Below are 18,856 nucleotides of genomic sequence, written 5' to 3'. Positions count from 1 at the left end.
CCCGCCCCTGAAGCCAACATCTCTAGACGCATGCGGCCCATTTCACAACGCAAATGCACATCTTGTGTCAACGTTCTCTGTGCGCCAGCTAATGATAAACAGACCGCTTCTCATCAGACAACATCAGAGGTTTTTTTTTCAATCGTTTCACTGATTTTTTTTGTATAGCCTGTGACTCATTTCTGCTCTGTTCAGCTATCTTGGTTGCTCAGAGGTCGTGCAAACAGATACTTCTACTAGCATTACTATTGATTCTAATGTTGTCATATAATGGCAACAATACAGCCCTACCAGTACGAGCCAGAGTATTTTGGGGCGGAATTAGTTGATAAAGAACGATGCGGAAACGATGGGGCATCGGATGACAGTTGGGAAGAAGAATCACTGGATCCTGAGTCAGAGCCTAGTCGTATGGAAGATGTTTCCACCTGGTGTACCTGCAGTCGATGCAAGGTCATGCCAACCGAGGAGGAGAACTGCTGCTGCAGAGAAAACTCTGGATGCCTGGACTACATATCGGAAGAAGACACACTTTCACTATGCGTTACCGAGCGGCATGACTTCAGGGCAGCCTACCTCACAAGGTACGTGTTTAGGATTATGATGGTGCTTATGAATGAACTTCATGGAACAGTTTGCTCTCGCAATCCAAGTAACTAGTATGTGTATTCTATATGTGTTGTCACTTATCACCGAGGCCACTAACATTTCTTGTTTGTCTCCTATATTGTCATAACTTTGATCTATCACTGCCAAATGAATGTAGCCTGGCAACTCAATACATCTCTTGCGCTATGGGGAACTCATTGTGATCATCTTATGTGTCTTTCAATTTCAACTAAGAAACAATATTTCCCTGTGCCCCAAACGTTATGGATTGCATGGGGGTTCACTTTTGTAATGTGTTTACACTTTAAAGGCCAAGTTGATTGATCCATGAAGTAACATTTGTACGGGCAACTATGCCATAGGATACAGGATGCATTTTCAAGTAAGGTTTGTACACCTTTCAGGTTCATTTATATACAGTATATATGTTTCTCTTCCACATATGGTACAGGCTGGTGGCCTATCGTTCTTTTACATGGTGGCTTCATGGGAGGCTTGGATACCGTGTTCGACGGTTAATACCAGCCTGCGTCGTTGGAGCAATTTGCGCCAAATTCCCCAGTGACAGCGGCCAGTACAGGGGATTTTCCCACACTGTGTTGCTACCCGAAGTGTACAATCTGTAGTTTATTTGTGCCATCAACATCAGAAACAAAATAAAATACAAAAGAGCTTTTATGAATAGATGTTTCAATTTTTCAGTGAATCAAGGACACGCTCACTTGTCTATGAGGGACTGAAAGAATTGTTGGTTGCCTTTTATGCTCACCTCCTCTGCAACAATCCATCCCCCCTCCATTATAAATGGACAAGGTGCCAAACACCATGCATACTTCAAAAGATATTTCCCGCACAGGAGCCATTTTACACATGGCCTCCCCAGACCCCGTGTCTCCAGGCTCCCCTCTTGCAGACCGCGCTCGTGCAATCCACATAAGTGTGTCTGCCTTCAGCAGTGTTCCAGGCCTTGACTACATGCCTATTGCTCATCCATCCCCCCTCCACTATCAATGGCAGTTTGCACCTGTGGCCAAGCGCTCCCAGGGGAAATGTCAGGGTGGGAATGGCCAAGGTGCCAAACACCATGTACACGTCAAAGGTATCTTCTGCACAGGGGCCATTGTACACATGGCCTCCCCAGACCCCGTGTCTCCAGGCTCCCCTGAAGCAGACCCCGCCAGAAACATGTCACAGATTCACATACACACCCACTTTTCTAATCCTTAATAAACCCCTTGATATTTATCCAGAGAACATCTCGGAGCACTGGAAGTCAACTCTTGATCGTGCTACCTGTTCTCCTGCTACTAATTCCCCTGCTTGCTGAATCTAATTGTTTGTTAGTCAAGGTAAGGGCAAGTCACCCATTAGCTTCCCTATATTCATCTCTTTCTGATCTCAAAATTTCGATCTATTTCAACCTAATGTACCCAGTAGTGTAATGTTCATTCATCTCAATGACTTCACCATTGTCTAATGTTTCAAGTTTTCTGATCTCGATGTATAGCAAATTTCATCAGTGTCAATTGTATAGAATCGCATTTTTCTCGGACCATCTCTATAGGCATATTTCCTTTTGATGCATGAAAGTACATTCAATGGACGAGTAACACATTACGATTTGCGTCACAGCAATCAATTCTGTATGATAGTTAGCTCAGTGAATATTCGACTACGCTACACAGGTTTTGCTTCTTTGACCAAAACAAACATTGCATAGAAAACTGATATAATTCCATCAATATCATGCATTCAGTAACTTTTTTTTGTAATTATTTATACTTTTTTTTAGCCGATTTTATAGATTTTTCAAGAATGCCTGCTTGTATGGTTTTGGGTTGCCGTTCTAGGAGCCATGTCAAAAGTCAGGGCACAATCCTGCATACATTCCTGAAGGATATTGATTTCATAAGAAGATGGGTTCGATATTGTGGTTTTGCGGTGAACGAGATTTAAAGTAGAGCCCAGGCTGTCTTCGGAGACTTGAGGGCCAATCGATTCCGTATCTGCAGCTTGCACTTTCAGACGATATGTACGACCAACCGAAGTACACAAAAAGCATTGAGCCAGAATGTTTCGTAAATTGCTTCCAAATGCAATTCCAACTCTATTGATGCACACGCTGCCTCAGGTGAGTCCCAGATGATGAATTAGTAGTAAGCGAGGGGTACTGAACAGGTAACTCCATGAACGCATTGCTGCTTTCGGTGTAAATGTCTTACTAAAGTTTGCATATGTACCAGATTGTATTACATTTTAACTATACCACATTTCACTATACATCTGTCCCTGTTTTATGGAGCCTCAAATGAAGTCATTATGACCATGGAAAACAATGCCATAGTGCCCTTCACAAGAAGCATAATGTTTTCGTAATCGTTTGCTTGACATGTCAATTTTTTTAGGAAAGCATACTGACGGAAGCACATACCCTGGCAAGTGGCGAAACAACAAACACGTCCAGTATACCAATAGTGAGCCCTACAGACTTGCAGAAGTTTATATTCGACAGTTGGATTTTCCCACATATCTAATGCAAATCTAATTTTCCCTTTTACCACTTGATGACAATGCACTGAAAATGAAAGAGTAAGATTCTGCATCCATTTATTTTCAGGAGTCAATAACAACTTCAAGCGCCTATCAGGTAATTTTATTTTACTTTTCAATCACAAGAATGTATTATGCTTGGAATTTCAAATAATATGAAAGCGTTTATGTATCCGTTCGGTTTTTTACACTAGGTGTCATTTCTGGGTTTCTCTTTATATGTACCATTGTCTGCATTCCATTGTCTCAGTTCCTTTTTGCCGTTTTCATCCGTACTAAAACAGGTAGTGTGTTACAGGGGGATGCTGGTACTTTGACTACAATTGCATGGTCCTTTGCAGCTGGTCCAGAGTATGCAGTATTCGTACTTACAGTTCCCTTGAATGAATGAAAGTAAATCCTACATAGGATACTATTAGACAGTGACATTCATATAAACGTGAAGTTTCCAATACGATTTCCATTTTTTTTTTTTAATTAATATTCTATTCAAGGAATGTACACAAGGTGTGGAATTAGAAGTGGAGGCACATGGATCAGAGGTGGTGGATCAGCTTGCTGGTGCGGTCCTTACAGAGAAGACCCTGGTTTCACAGAAAATCAAGAAAACAAGGCTAACAAACATTTTTTTTTTCTAGAAGTGTTTTGGGCTGGTGTTTTTTTGATAACATTTTTTTATTTACATTGCCATCTACTGTATGTGTGCTATACATTGAACATGTTTTTACAACCCATCTACTAGAGGCCCAGAAGGAAAAGAAGTATAAAGACACAGACAACGAATGAAACCAAAGATGCGGCTTGCCAAACAGATTTCACCATGGAGCAACTACTATTTGAGGCGCAGCGTGGTCCTGTCAATAAGGAGACTTGAGATGGGGTATGTCCAATGGCCTGAAACTGAATTGAATGTGACCGGCGAAGCTAGCAAAGTGTTCTTGGACCAATGCTACAATGTGAGAACTTGACAAGATGAAACGGAATATACTGCAGATGCTTTGGAATTCCCAGCTGACCACTTGACACAAACTACACCAGCAAAAAAAGGTTCACCCAATAAACATTCGATGTTGTTGGTTTCTCCAATTCGTGTGCAAATAGCACAAGCTGAACTAACAGAGACTGAGGCTGCAACTCAATTGCCTGAGGACGTTGCCAAAGATCTCGACTACAGTTTGTCTAGTTTACGCGATTTGTCCACCACAGTTGACTCACAATCATGCAGGACGATTGGCTAATAAAGGAGCAGAAATACATTGCATTAGACAGCTGCCTGGTAGAGATTATACTGATGCTGAAATGTGTCCATACATTGAGGGCGAAAATATGCGGGCAGCCATTGGTGCATGTGCCTCGTGTATTGCAAGGCACTAACCTGAAAATCCAAGCCAGCTGTTCCCACCTCCATGAAACAGTATCATGGTCCGCTCCACCGATGCTGGGCAAAGTGCCAGCTGGAAATCTACATGTTCAGCAGCTTTACTTTTCAGTGGCTCTACTATTAGTAAGTTGTCGAGTGTGTCAATTTGTGGGAGTTCAGTTCCTTGCTAAAACACAGTACTACAAATATCAAAGAGAATTCTTATTTCCCACCATTAGTCAAGCCTGGAAAAGTGAACAAATGTCAATTGAAAGGACATTTTCTGGCAAACGGTTCAGGCTAGCTGGCGACAGTGCGATAGTCCCGGTTTTTCAGCAAAGTACTGCAAATACGACTTTCAAGACATGGAAACTAAAAAAATTGTGAGTTCGTAGATCGTGCAGGTGTCCCAATGTAAATCATGTGGCCATGGAGAAACATGGTTTTATAAAATCCCTCGAACATCTTCAATCGAGGGGAACGCAAATAGACCTCATAACCAGCACGACCCTTCATCAGCCCGGCAGGCCCTTGGGCCCCGAGTCCTCCCACCAGAGAACCAGAGCGGAAATAAGTCCCAAAAGAAGAACTACCTGTGGTGCAGACCAGTCTGACCAAGCCCCCCCATTCTGCTTTCGCGGCTGACGGCTGGACCTAGCACCCCCCCCCCAGCGGAACGGGGAGGGGGAATAATGAGGCCTGCTGCATGGATTTCTTCTTTTGGACCCAATAGTTATCAACTAGTTTCTCTCTCAGGGGTTTGAGGAAGAGGTCAGGGTTGGTCACCGTAACATCCTGGGTCTTATATAGAGGGACTCTCTGGAAGGGTCTTTGGGGGAATACTGTGGGGTTATTCTGCTAGGGCCTTCCCCCTCTTGAGTATGAATTCCTCATCTTGCACCAGGTAGCATTCAGGATGCTTAACTTAAGGGTGACTGTAAGGAGGACAGTGGGTAGGATGTGTTGTTGGCAGGGGTGTTGCTAGGTCTGGAAAAGATCTGGGGCTACGCTAATGTTGGGACTGTCAGGACTCGGGGCTAGCCAGCCTTTTGGTTGTAGCCCCTGAGCTTCTACCAGGGGCTACAACCAAAAGACCCGGGGCTATAGCCCACTTGCCCCCACCCCTTACCAACGCCTCTGGTTGTTGGCACTATGGCTTTGTCACAATATCAATAAATACCACTGAGGCATACTTGAAGCCTCCAGAGCTCCACCACCTGCATTTCCGACTGCTCTGCTACAACAAACCCAAAGTGGACATACATGGAGCTTTTGTCAGAGCTTCCAATCAGTTCCCGCTGATGTGCCACTATGTGTTATGATTTGCAAGCGTCAAATTGTTTCCTGACATTACAAGTAGGAAGGAGTACAACAGGAGATACAAGTGTGTGAGTTAAAAGCAATGAATGTCTAGCTGTAGCCCACCTTAGTTTAAAAGGCAATGGTTGGAGATTATTCAAGTGTTTTTTTTTCAGTGCATTTGTTAAACAGTGGGTTTTCAGTTTCCCTTTGATATTCACAATGTCCATGGTGCTTCTCATTGACAAAGGCGGGGATTTTCAGCATTTAACTTCAAGATTGCTTAATCTACCGTCACCACTTCAGTATTCTGATTTTAGCACAATCAGTCAACCATGGTTGGCGGCGCAAAATGCTCTTACTGGGATAAATCTTAGATGTTTGCTTTGTAGTTAACTGCAAATGTTGCAAACCTTTGCCTAACCCATGAAGCCGGTTAAGAAGTCCACCTTAGTTCTTCTTAACCCTGTACAAGAAAGGAGCTCGGCATTTCTGTTTAGCTCACAGCATGGATCTTTATATTGAAAAAGAATTGGGGACACCAAATTGGACACACTCGGAAAGTGAAGGCTTTTACAAGATTGGCTCGCTGGGACAAAAAGTTAAATTGGCCTTTTGCATTGCACTTTATGCCAGAGCCCAGCCTTTAAGCGCGCAACCTGGCTTTGAATCCATGCTGCTCAGTGTGATCTTGCTTCCAAGACAAGCAGGTTGCCCCAGAGCTATCCTCATCGGTGGACAGCTGTCCCTACTGACCAGGTATAAGCTCTGCAAACATATCAAGGGAAAATAAATGAAGAGTGTGGCTAAGCAGAACATCCTAAAGGGGACTCAATTAGCCAAGTTTAATGTACAAGCCACTCCACTCCCACCCAGTCCCTCACTGTCATTCACTTCATACAGACCAGATTAAATCTAATCAGCTCAAATAATAATTATCGTGTGGCAACAAAGTGGGCAGCAGTCCACATTAAAAGGCATGTTGCCTTCCTTCATAAAATGCATGACCCTCACAACCGCCAACGGATCACAGTATGGCTGCATGTCCAAAAATAAAAGCAAGGGCTTTGCATTATAATAATAGACTCGGATGCAAATCAATTCTGAGAAAGCACCAATTTCCTTTTGATTAGTCCCTTGTGCATGAAAGACTTGCCCTGCCATTATATGTCTCCCTTTAATCGAGAAATCACATTCCACGTTTTTTGCAAAGGCAATACCATTATAACACATTGCAGACAATTACCCTTCTTTGGTGTGCGACAACTGCAGCAAGTTTTGTGTGGGGGCTTTTAGGACCACACTTCTAATGGGAAAGAATGACTACAATTCACAGAACACAAATGACTTGGGTCCACTTTGTAGCTGTAAAAAAAACATTTCCAATTTACAAGATGAAACATGCAAAGGTTCAGAAGCAACAGGGTGACTACTTACGTATGGTATGGCTCCCTGGCACCACATACATTGATTTTACAGAAACTGTAAAATAGCCGCTCTCCTGAACATTTGCTGTATAGCAGAATGTATTTTCTTTTGTCCAGTTTATAAGCAGTTGGCACGTGGTAAAGTTTTCAGATGTCAAATCCTGAATCCCTGAAATAAGAAACAATTCTAAAACATCAAAACAATTTCCCTATAAAACTAAGTTCAAACACCAAGTGGAAAGAAGCGACCACTATAGGAATGCTAGGGAGCAGACAATCGCAAGGGACTTTGTAAAGGTATCCCTATTTTAAAATGAATATTAAGGTCTAGCAAATTAAATGCCTCAATCATACTGCACAATTCTTAAATACTTTTCTAAAAAAACTCATGTGACCATGGAATCCAGACAGACATTCTTATAAAATAGCCAACAAATCATCAGGAAGATAAAAGGGGACTTCAGAAAAAAAGGAAGACAAAACTACAATCATGAACGCTGCTACTTTCTCCACACATCATCATCCCCATAACGATATGTTTTAGTCATTTACAAAAATGTTTCCCAGATATTGTTAAATTCTCCCTTTCGGCCTTTCAATTTAAAGGCAACTCGTTTTAACACAATTCAGCTAACCGGGACTCTTAATTTTGGGGAGCCACAATGAGATCATTTCTAATATTCATTGGAAAAGCAATAGGTCTTGCTTGGTATATGAATGTAGAGATACTTTTTTGATAAGGCCCCAAAACAACAAAAATGGTTTACCCTTTACATTTGCAAGGCCAGACCCATTTGCTTTGCTAATGCTCGTCATTGCAAGGTTTAACATTGAACAAAGGACCCAAGGGCTCCCAATTCAACAATCCTGGCAGACTGCAAGCCTACCACTTTGCTCTAACGCCTTATTAGAGCTTTAATTTCTCTGACAAATTCTTATGAATGGTCAGGAAATCAGGCAGGTCTCATTTGCAAACCCAGTGAGCCTGCTTGGATTAGGAACTTTTGTTTTCTTTCTATAAAGTATGCTATATTTTGACACATGACGCTTACAAAAGGGGTAAGTGGATGTTAAGTGGTTTGTGACTACATAGCAATTCGTTCTACTTTAGAAAAGCTTGTTCAGTACACGCAGACAACAAATATCACAAGATTTCTTTAAAGAAAAGGGTTACAAGTTACAAACCATTGCTGTTTTGTAAAATGTCATCAAAACAATTGACTATATTGCAAAAATGACAAGCTGCAAGTGGAAATGCTATCCTATAACACAATAAATCTGGCCAAACGAAAGAGAACCCAAGAAAAATCTCCTACAGAAATAAGGAGAAATAAAATGCATGACAAGGTTGTTTTACACAGCTTTCACCTAGATCTGTACCCAAATAATTTCTAATCCCCGAACAATCACACTTAAGTAGGTCATTAACGCGTATTCGACTCTAAGGAGACGTGAAGTGCCCCAGCCATTGCCACTGCCAGTTACCTGTTCCCAACTCTAAACACCTCCTGGTGTAAATGATGTGCTGCTGAGAAACTTTACAACGATAATTTCCAAAATCAATCTATATTAAAAGTTTCTGCTAATCTGAACACAGCAAGAAAACATACAAGAGCTCCAACAAACCAAAAGGGCCAGTATCTTGTACAGAAATAATGCCCGTTCTCGCCCCTCCCCAACCCACAGCATCCCACCCTCCTTACAGGTCCAATATTGGTTACCCTATCAAACCATCTCCATTGTGTGAAGCATCCGTACGGAAACATGGCTATCTGCCATATTTCTCAAAAAAAGGGTTCTACCCCCACTCATTAACTTTAGATTCGTCCTGCAAATTAGAAAAATATTCCACATCATAGATATCCCTAGTCCGCTGCAACCATTTCCTTTTGGTGGGAATTGTAGGTTCCTTCCATTGTTGTGCCACACAGCACCTTACTACCACCAATTATTATAATTATATAAATAACCAATTATAATTATAATTGGTTATTTATATTATGCTTAATACCCAAAAGGTTTCTAAGCGCAGACCTGGGGATCAAACCTGTGTTGCTCTGCATCATCTTGCCTCCAAGGCAAGTGCATTGCCCCTGAGCTATCTTCCCAGTAGCATCTTACCAATATGATCCAAGGCTCATACCCCTCCTCCTCCCTCCTCTACCCATAGTAGTGCCAACAGTGGTGAAAGAACTCTGGTGATCCAATCCAACTCCTGTTTTCAGGAGAAACCCCTGTCCCAATACTTCTGTATCTCCATGCACCCTTCACCTCGGTAGCCTGCCAGCTATATTGTAACGACACCGTGGCCTGCGAGACCTTTCAACACAGCACCACACAGTTCATCTGAGAAAGCCCTAGCCAGATCTCTGCCCAACTTTGTCCTAACTCTGCGGCTCAGCAACCAATAATTCCCTGTATAAACTGGTCACTAAACCTTTAGAACCTTTCCTTTGAATTAAGAGTGTCTCAAAGGGGGATGGATCCCTGCTCAGATTTTCTTTCTCCCTCCCATCTTTGATCCATGAGTACACCTTTTAGCTGCAGGTAACTGAAGACTGATATATGCTGCCTATCTTAAGACATTCCAGCTGTTTTTCTACCGACAAAAGCATCCCTTTTCCCACATCTGACCCACTTTCTCTGGCCCGCCACCTACCACCTTTGAAACCCCAAAGGCTCACTAATAGCATTCCTCACTGGTGGGGCCCATATACAGCTCAGCAGTGGCGGCCAGGTTGTGAGACATCTCATAGGATTCCCCTCCCTCCACAGGCTCCATATTAGTGCCAATACAGGGTGTTCCTGAACCCGCCTCAGGATATCTCGCCTCGGGGCCCACAAGCCATTAGGGCATTCTCTATTTCAACTGTTTGTTTGGGTGCAAGAGGGTCCAGGTGGTCCGCCAACCCAAAGTTGCACCGCTTAGCTCCAAAGATCTGGGAACCCCACTCCCCCCTCATCTTTAGGGAGTATAAACGTGTTGTAGGCAATGCGTGGCCTCGCCCCACCCCAAAGAAACTGCAGCATCTCCCCTTGTACCCACGAGAGAAATTCTACAGGAATCACTGCAGGCATCATCTGAAAGAGGAGCAACAATTTAGTGAGTAGCATCATCTTGATACAGTTCAACCGTAACATCCATGAGTGTGACATCTTCCATCTTCCCAAGTCAGTTTGTATCTTATCCCACAAGGGCAAGTAGTTATTGTCAAATATACCTTTCAACCTTTTTGTTTACACCCCCAAATATCTAAAGCCCTCCTCTGCTAATACAAATGGCAACTCCATAACATAAGCTAAATCTGAATCACTCCATGGTCCACTGGAAAAGCCAATGACTTATCCAGAGTTATTTTAAACCCATTCTGCCATACCTCTGCAAACCATCCAATAAAAAGGTGGAATCTAATGCCTTTGGTTGTTTGTTACATAGGGCAACGTGTCATCCACAAACAGACTATCTTGTAAGGCTTCTCATATACCTCAATCCCACATATAGATCTATCTCCCCTCACACTAGCAGCCCAAGGTTTCATTACCAAAGCATAACGCAACAGCAATAATGGGCACTCTTGTCTAGTTCAGTCGACCCTGTAAAATGCCTTGTCTGCATCTAAAGAGAACACCAAGCCCCCCCCCATCATCCCCTAGACGAGGAGCTCCCATGACGCCAGGCTGTCCAGCGTCAAAACTTGCCCTTTTTTAGGGATGATTGTAATAAGTGCTCCCAAAAATGAAAGGGTTATATCTACCTCCTTTGTAATATCAGTAAAAACCTTCACCAAAATTGGTGTCAAAAGGTCCACATACAACCTATAGAAGGTCAAGGTAAAACCGTCCTCCCCCAGTGCTTTTCCCAGTTTCAAATGTAAAATTGCCCTTTTGACTTCCTCCACTAACATCCCATCCTCCAAATCTTCCCGCTCATATCACTCAGATATTCCTGAACCTCCTTGTGAGAAACCAGGTGGTGTCTCACCCACCAGTCCCTGGGGATCTGTCATCCAGGTGGCCAGGACATGGCCATCGCTTTTGGATCCAGTTCCTTGGGGTGGACCAGTGCAGGATGATCACCTGGGTGACGGGTATTCGGGGAGTGGGACACTGGATGGTAAGACACGGTATCCCCCTTTCCTATAAACACCTTTACCCCATCCTACCAGGTAGGATATTTAGGAACTCTTCCCCCCCCTCCCCTTTTTACAGCACAAACACTTTCTCACAGACAGCCTTCTATGAGACAAAGCAGACCAACACCCGAGCTGTATACCGGACGTGTCCCAATACAATGGTGTTAGGGAGAATTCTCATAAATGGTTGATTTCCCTTACCTACGGAGTCCCTCAGCAGCTTTGCTGGATTTCGAGGATTTTTTTTTTCTTCACCTGGTAAGAGTGTGAGCCTTTTTTCCCACTCTTACATGTGTTTTGCTATGTGTTTTTCTACTTTTTGTGTGATCTTGGGCACTTGAGCCTCACCTACTCCAGGGCACCAAATTTTTCATGTGTGTTACACAGCACCTTCAGGGCAGTGGCACAGGGTTGTCTTTTAGACTTCCCACCGACTCCATTTTCTGGGGCACACTACAGTCCCCCAGAAAATGGTAAAGTTGCCATTAACTTTACCTTAGTCACTTTAAACCATAGACCCAGTACACCCCATCTTCCATGGAGTATTGGAAAGGGTTAATTATTATCCCTTTTTGTCTGTGCCTCTTGGGGCATTGTTTCGCTCCCTTTACATTAAGATTTGGCTGGTGACAGTGGTATCTACCCTAACTTTTCTACCGCGATTATCTTATATACACGTGGTAATGTTTTAGGATATTATATTAGCCTCAAACATAAACCCGCTTGACCAAATACATTTTGTTTTGGCTCCGGCCGGGTTTATGCGCCATTTCTTTTTGTTAAAGTCTTTCTCGTGTTTTACTCTGTGCGCCAAACCAGGTTTGGTCCCTTTGTTCATCGCTTTTTCGCGGGCTTCCACACAGAAGCCCTCCTTTAGGCGCCTGAGAGTTTGGGTAGGCAGGATGTGAGGGAGGGGTTTTAGGACCCCTGCCATGGGTTCCCTTGGTAACCCAAGTCGCACTCCTATCTGATTGGCTAAGGGGACTGGCCTTGCCAGGCCAGCCACCCTGCTGTGTGATTGACAGCCAGGCTGTATGAATGGGGGAAAACTGCATAAAAAGCAGGTCTCTGGGACTGGAAGAGCAGAGTTGCCACTGGAACGAAAGAACCAACGAGGAACTGGAAGAAGAGGACCCCTACAACGACTGAACCACCCGGTGACGCCCTGCTGCAGGTCCGAATCTCCAGAATCCGACGACAGAAGATCCTCCAGGAAACATCTTCACTTGAGCTGGTGGGACCAACCAGTTCACCCAAACTGCAAGCCAGGACCCCTCCTCTGGTCGAATTCGCTGTACAGAGCTACAGTGGGCCGGATAGCCAGGATGGTCTAACCCTGCTTGGGTTTTAAGGAGCGAACCTTTTATTAGTTGTTTGGAGCTGCCGCTGGTTTCTTCCCTGGGTAGTGCAGGACCCTCCAGTCTTCCTACTTCTGATCAGTCCGACAGTCGCTTCAGGAACCGTTAGCCTGCAGGAAGTACCAGGAACGTCTGCCTCAGCTACAGCCCCCTCTCCGTTTTAAGGTACTGTGCAAATCCAGTTGTGCGTTTCGTTCAGCCGCGGTGAAAGTGTTAGAAATCTTTCTCCAATCCGAGGGCTTGTCCACCTCTTCGAACTAACTTTTCTACCAACCAACCTCGTCAGGAAACCGTGCCACGAACTTTACCGCGAACTACCCTGAACTGTATTATCTTGAGAAAAAGACTTTTGCACCATTGACTTTGACCCTAAGCCTTTTCTATCTGATTTTACCATTGTAGTCTCTCTTGTTCGCTTGCTCTAAGTACTTACGTGTTGGTGTGGATCCATTTCTGTTAACTTTTGACTTTCCTTCCCTTTTAAATTGCTTGATTGCCATTTTGCTCCCACTTCATTTTGTGAGCTTACCTTGTCTGGAATTTAAGGGAAGTGGTGTGGTGTATTAAGAGTGTGATTTTTAGGCTGCTTATAGTGTAATGTTATATAACTGAAGAGTGAAATACATGTATATTCTTATACTTGAAAACCTTGAGTCAGTTTTTGCCTGAATCATAGTAATTGATGTCCTTTGTGTAACTATTTGATACTGCTCACTTACTCTTGAGATAAGTCTGGCTGCTCTGCTACTGCTACCACTTTAACTGTAGTACAGGCTTGTACCAGAGGTGAAATTGTACTGTCACTTGTAGTCTTAATTGTGTGTGGTGTTCCCAAAGGGTACGGCATATAATTCTGCCTAACAAATGCAGGAAATTACTGACCATCACACACAGCTGACTTCCATTAAGCTTCCCTGTACAGCTAAAAGGCTTAGCACGAGAGCACAGCCTGAGCGAGGCAAAGCACATAAGGAAAAAGCAGTTTCAAGACGGCAACTGAACGAGAAAAGAGGGATGGTAAAACCAAAGAGTATCACAAGGAGAGAAGTTCCCTTGACCTTTTCGACAAGGAATCATTACTTTCCAGAAACCTCAAGAATAGAAAGCGTAAGACCAGGATACCAGGCAGAAGAATCCTGCATTGTGTGGCAAAGATACCGGGGGCCTTCCTGCATCAATAATCAAGGCGTGGAAAGGCACCAGCCGTTGTGGTACCGTCCTTGGCTGCAACGACAAAGCAGCATCGGTGAAATCAACACAGCCAGTGAGTTGGGGAGACCGATACAAGACCGGTATGTGTTGAACCCAAGGTTGCAAGTAGCAACATTGTATGGCGAGCGCTGGAACAAACATTGTTAAAACGCATGTGATACGAGACGCAAGTAAAGTTGAACTACTGATGAGTGATTGAACTTTTAAAGCAAGATACAATACATTTGACATAGTGGTTCGGCACTGCATGGGTGCTCAATCGAAAGTCTCTGTAAGGCATCCCGCTGAAAAGTGGCAAAAGTGAAAGTGAAAAAAAGGTTACATCAAGAAGAGAAGAGAACGAGTAATTGTGAATCGAAGTGGTCCTGCGACGGGTTAAGCAAAATCCTGCACACAGTCGAAAGTCTTTAATTTTGATGTAGTAGAGAAAGTTTGAAAAAGGAAATATATTTGGTATGAGCCTGGTGGAGGGAGACCAATTGAAGGTTGTGTGTTAAAGTGGGTTTGAGCCCGGCGGAGGGGATTCCAGGGGGAACAGTAAATCACTCAAGAAGTTGTATATGTGAAATCCTAAGAAAGGAACCATTTGTCATGTTGCATCAGGCCCTCTGAAATAAGAGACTCAGAGACATTGGCATACAAGGCCCTGATGTTAAGGTTTTGAACTGCATCCTTGTGCTAGAGAAGCCAGAGAGTGTGCTGCCTTGTCCCGTGCTGAAAACGTGGGGAAGGGTAGCCAATGGCTTGAATGTCCCGACATATCATTTCTTGAACACTTCTTGAACACTTCTTTTTTGCATATCTTGAGCACTTCTTTTTTGCATAACATTGTTTCCCACACTATTAGTATTTTGAAGGATTGGCAATAGTTTTATTAGTATAGGCCCTATTATTTTGACAGACTCAACTACGACTGCGTTATTATTTGATGGTCATAGCTCCCATCTTTAGATTTAGGATTAGATGGGCATTTTTTAAACCCAATTGAAGTTCAATAAACACTCTTGAACTGTGATCACTTGTGTTTGTCTTACTGTTTGATACCATGCCTTCCTTACTCTCGTCCAATGGAATCAGATCCTTTGGTCCATAGTGGTCTTCATAGAAGAGTGCAAAACTCCAAAGTACTTCCTGTGGTGAACTAGTCATCCATTCCTCACCCATAAACCACCGCTGCACCCTCCTATTCCTCTGGATTGTTTGGACCCTATTTGCCAATATGGTGGCCACCTTGTCTCGACTCCCATAATATCTCTGTTTGTTAGATTTCATATGGCGCGAGCCCGGCAGGAGAGTCCAGTCTCTCTCCAGTCCTCCGTTTTGTGCTGCTGCTACCTGATTTGGATTGTGGTCACTGTGCCTTTAAGCTTCAAGCCCTGCCTACAAAACCTGAAGGGGCGTGTACCACCAGCGGGTGTGAGTGGCAGGAGAGCCCAGTCTATCCCCAGTCACTTCCGGGGCACAAATGCAGAGGTCCTATACGGGGGTCAGTGCAGGATGCCATTCTCCTCCACTAACACTGTGGACCAAATGGGACCTCGCACCCGGCAGCAACAGCGGCTGCAAACCACCTCTTCCGATGAAAGGTCAACCTACTCTTGTGATACACCCCAGGTGAGTTAGACAATGGTAATGACCATCAACAAAACTGTGTCTTTATCACATGCCAAACCGCCCAAATTGATTTTGGGAACAACTAACACAAACAAACATGGCATCACTGACGCAGAACTGCTTGAGGCAGATGGCGTCTTTGAGCGAACAAGGACTGAACGTGTAACCAGTCCAGTGCCCTCAACAAGGCGCACGGGCAAGAGGACATCAGAGATGAAAGATGTTCGGAATTAGGGAGCGGTAACGAGTTGACGATGGATGTCATTCAAAACCACTCAGCAAGTCCGCAACTCCCCCCGCCCCCTCGGCCACCAAAATGTTAAAATCACCAAACCAGTGCTCTTTCCACAGGCAAAATACAGACAACACTCAACGAGGTGACCAGTCCTAACACTAACAAAATTAGTAGTAGTAAAAATAAAACTGATAAGAGTTCGGAAAAAAAATGAGAAAAGTAAGACCGATGGAGAAAACCAAGACCACCACAAAAGAGGGAAAGCGGATCGCAATGAGCAAATAGCAGCAAGATTAAATCTAGACACAGCAGCAATTAGAGAGTGGCTTTGCGAACAGTCTCTGCTATTCTCCTGTGACGAAAGGCACCAAAGTAAATATGGTAACCAACAATTTTCAACTCCTGCTGTAAACAGAGAAGTTATGCGAAAACATAAACCCCTTAAATCATGGGGTGACTTGGGCCTGGACGAGAGGTGGAAACTGCTGAAATAAATGGGCCGTCTCAAGCAGATCACAGCCAACCGCATGAGGTGGCAACGCAATCATCCTGTTCCCATTCCGCGAGTCTGCAGTGTTCTCCGACATCCTCAACCAAACACTTTTCAGGTAATGAAATAAACAGACAAAGGGTCACAGCTATCAGCAGCAGCGGGGATGCAGATACACAATAACGTATTGGCTGCTCTATCCATCTCACTAACTCCCTTCCTAAAGCTGTATGAAGATATACATAACAGTGTTAAGGACCATGGCACATTACTTGCAATGACGCATTCCAAGCTCATATTTGTGGAAGCTTTTATGACCAATATGCAGAATAGACTTGATCATGAGGCCCAAACCTCAGCCAAGTGGGAAGCGCGATTATGCGACATGGCCCATGGCGACCATGCCGATAAAACCAACGTGATGGACGTGCCGCTCGAATCCACAAAAGGGATCAGGAAAAATGCAAACGCAATGATTGCCTCAACGGTACCGGACAAACTGTTGCAAAATGGCCCTAAATTCTGGACCGGAAGATATTACTGAAAAAACTTCCAACAAAACTCAAATGATAAATTTAGTGGAACAAACACACCAACAGGAACAACAAGTCATCTCGAGCTGCATTGGGACAATGGTCCATACAAAGAAGCCCAAGGGTGAAGGGACAGAGACCTCTAATGCAGACGCAGCCTATGACAAAGTGGTGGACTCAAATGAAAGGTCATTGAACACAAATATAGAAGGCTTGACGCCTCACGCAGCACAATTATTAGCCATGGGAGGAAGAGAATGCGAAAGCAAGAAACCATCCAAAAGGAATGCTTCTTTCAACATCAGTAGCAATATGGAGATGCGCCACTCTGATGAAGTGTTTGCAATTTTTAAAAAACAAACTCAACCCGTCAATACTAAAAATGACAGTCAACGTAAAGGAAAAGTGTTGCAACCTACTAAAATGAAGTTAAAAAATGCTCAATGAAAACCAAAGCCCAGAGCAAATGGGTTGATAGCCTTTCTAAGAAACCGTCTACCCCTCCTATAAACAAAAAACCTTGTAAAAGAAACAAAAGAGGTGGTACTGAGAAGACCTCAATGTGCTGAAAAGATAGTCTCATATTCCATCTTAGATCTCAATGCACATTGTGGAAATGGGACTAAATCCCACTCAAGGTTTTCAGGAACCGAACAGCATCGAAGGCCACAACTTGTTAGAAGACCTGTACCAATATTTGGAAGAGAATGAAGATGCATTTGAAATCCATCCGGATCTCTCCTACTCATCAGATGTACAAGAAATTCTGTGCGCGCTATCATCATCTGCGGCGGATAGCCCATAAAAAAGAACAAGCTGAGTGAGCAAGACAAAGATGATGGCATGAAACGACACAGGAATAAGTCATCAACCTTCCTGACACTATCTCAAAAGCGACAGCAGTTGGAAGTCATCTTCAAACCAATTCACTTGAAGAATCAGGAAACTATCAAAGGGAGAAACATAAATGCTCTCAATGCCACCGAACCAATGACAGAAACCAAAAAAAGATGTACGATCTGGTGAAACCAGGGAGATCTACAACTGTCGCAGCCCCCGAATTGGGAAAATGTCACCTGGAAAATAATTTGACCTCAAAAAATGAAGTGAACCTAAATCGGAGAAACGTTATGCAAATATTGCACTGTTCCATCGCTCAGAACAAACACTTCCGATAATATTGCGATCGTAGAGTATATGAAAAGATCAAGGCTTGACTGGGTAATTCTACATATGAAATTTTAACTGGTAAAAGAGTTGCTACTGAACATCAGGCATGCATTACTTCTGTTTGGTTTTGATCTGAGAGATTACGCCTTGCCGACAAACAAATATCAAATAATTAAATCGGAATCAATCCATGAGCATATTCAGCAATTCCATAAAGGCAAGAGGCACAAGAGGCGAGAAGCGCATCCAAATACGAAGCTCACCAAGGATCTTTAACAGTCACCTTTAACAACAAAACAGACCAAAATAGGCAGGTGGTGGAAAGAAATTCTTACTGCATGGTATGGTATGGTAATGTTTATTTATATAGCGCCTACACACAAGCAAGTGTTTCAAAGCGCATCAATTGGAAAGAACCTGAAAATTGGAATTGGATATCCAGATCATTGGTAGGCAAGACATGTCCTTAGCTAGAAGGCAAGGGAACCAAAAAGCATGGAACCCTATTGCCGTGGAACACCAGAGGGTTCAAACATTTGTTTAACAACAAACTATTAAATTTGGGAGATCACAATGTTACATCTACAAGAGACTTTTCTTTGCGACATTCCATCGAGAGAAAGATACGCAATACTACTAAATCCCGGATTAAAAGGTCATCATGGAAGACCCTATGCAGGGTTATTGACCATGATAAAGCATAGTGCGGGCGTGAAAATTGTAAAAAGCAAAAAGCCCAACATGTTTATCTAGCTAACAATTCTGCAACATGAACATAGGATGCGGACCACCCAGTGAATACAGTGATATTAAATTTGTATTGGAACCCAGCCATGATCACAACATAAAAGTTCATACAAAATGTA

The 18,856-nt window shown here is 43.5% G+C and overlaps 1 protein-coding gene across 1 annotated transcript in view; it reads right to left on the bottom strand.

Annotated features, from left to right (window-relative positions):
- LOC138480594 (uncharacterized) overlaps positions 1-18,856 on the bottom strand; it is a 414,351-nt gene that overhangs the window by 113,455 nt on the left and 282,040 nt on the right. The window contains exon 5 of the mRNA XM_069612304.1: positions 7,256-7,414. Coding sequence (XP_069468405.1) covers positions 7,256-7,414 — 159 coding nt within the window. The remainder of the gene's footprint in view (positions 1-7,255; positions 7,415-18,856) is intronic.

The sequence above is a fragment of the Ambystoma mexicanum genome, chromosome 5p (genome assembly GCF_040938575.1).
Source record: "Ambystoma mexicanum isolate Mex_15411 chromosome 5p, UKY_AmexF1_1, whole genome shotgun sequence".
In the NCBI taxonomy this organism is placed as follows: Eukaryota; Metazoa; Chordata; class Amphibia; order Caudata; family Ambystomatidae; genus Ambystoma; species Ambystoma mexicanum.
The sequence above is the reverse complement of the archived record's forward strand: the minus strand, read 5'-3'. Positions and strand labels throughout refer to the sequence as shown.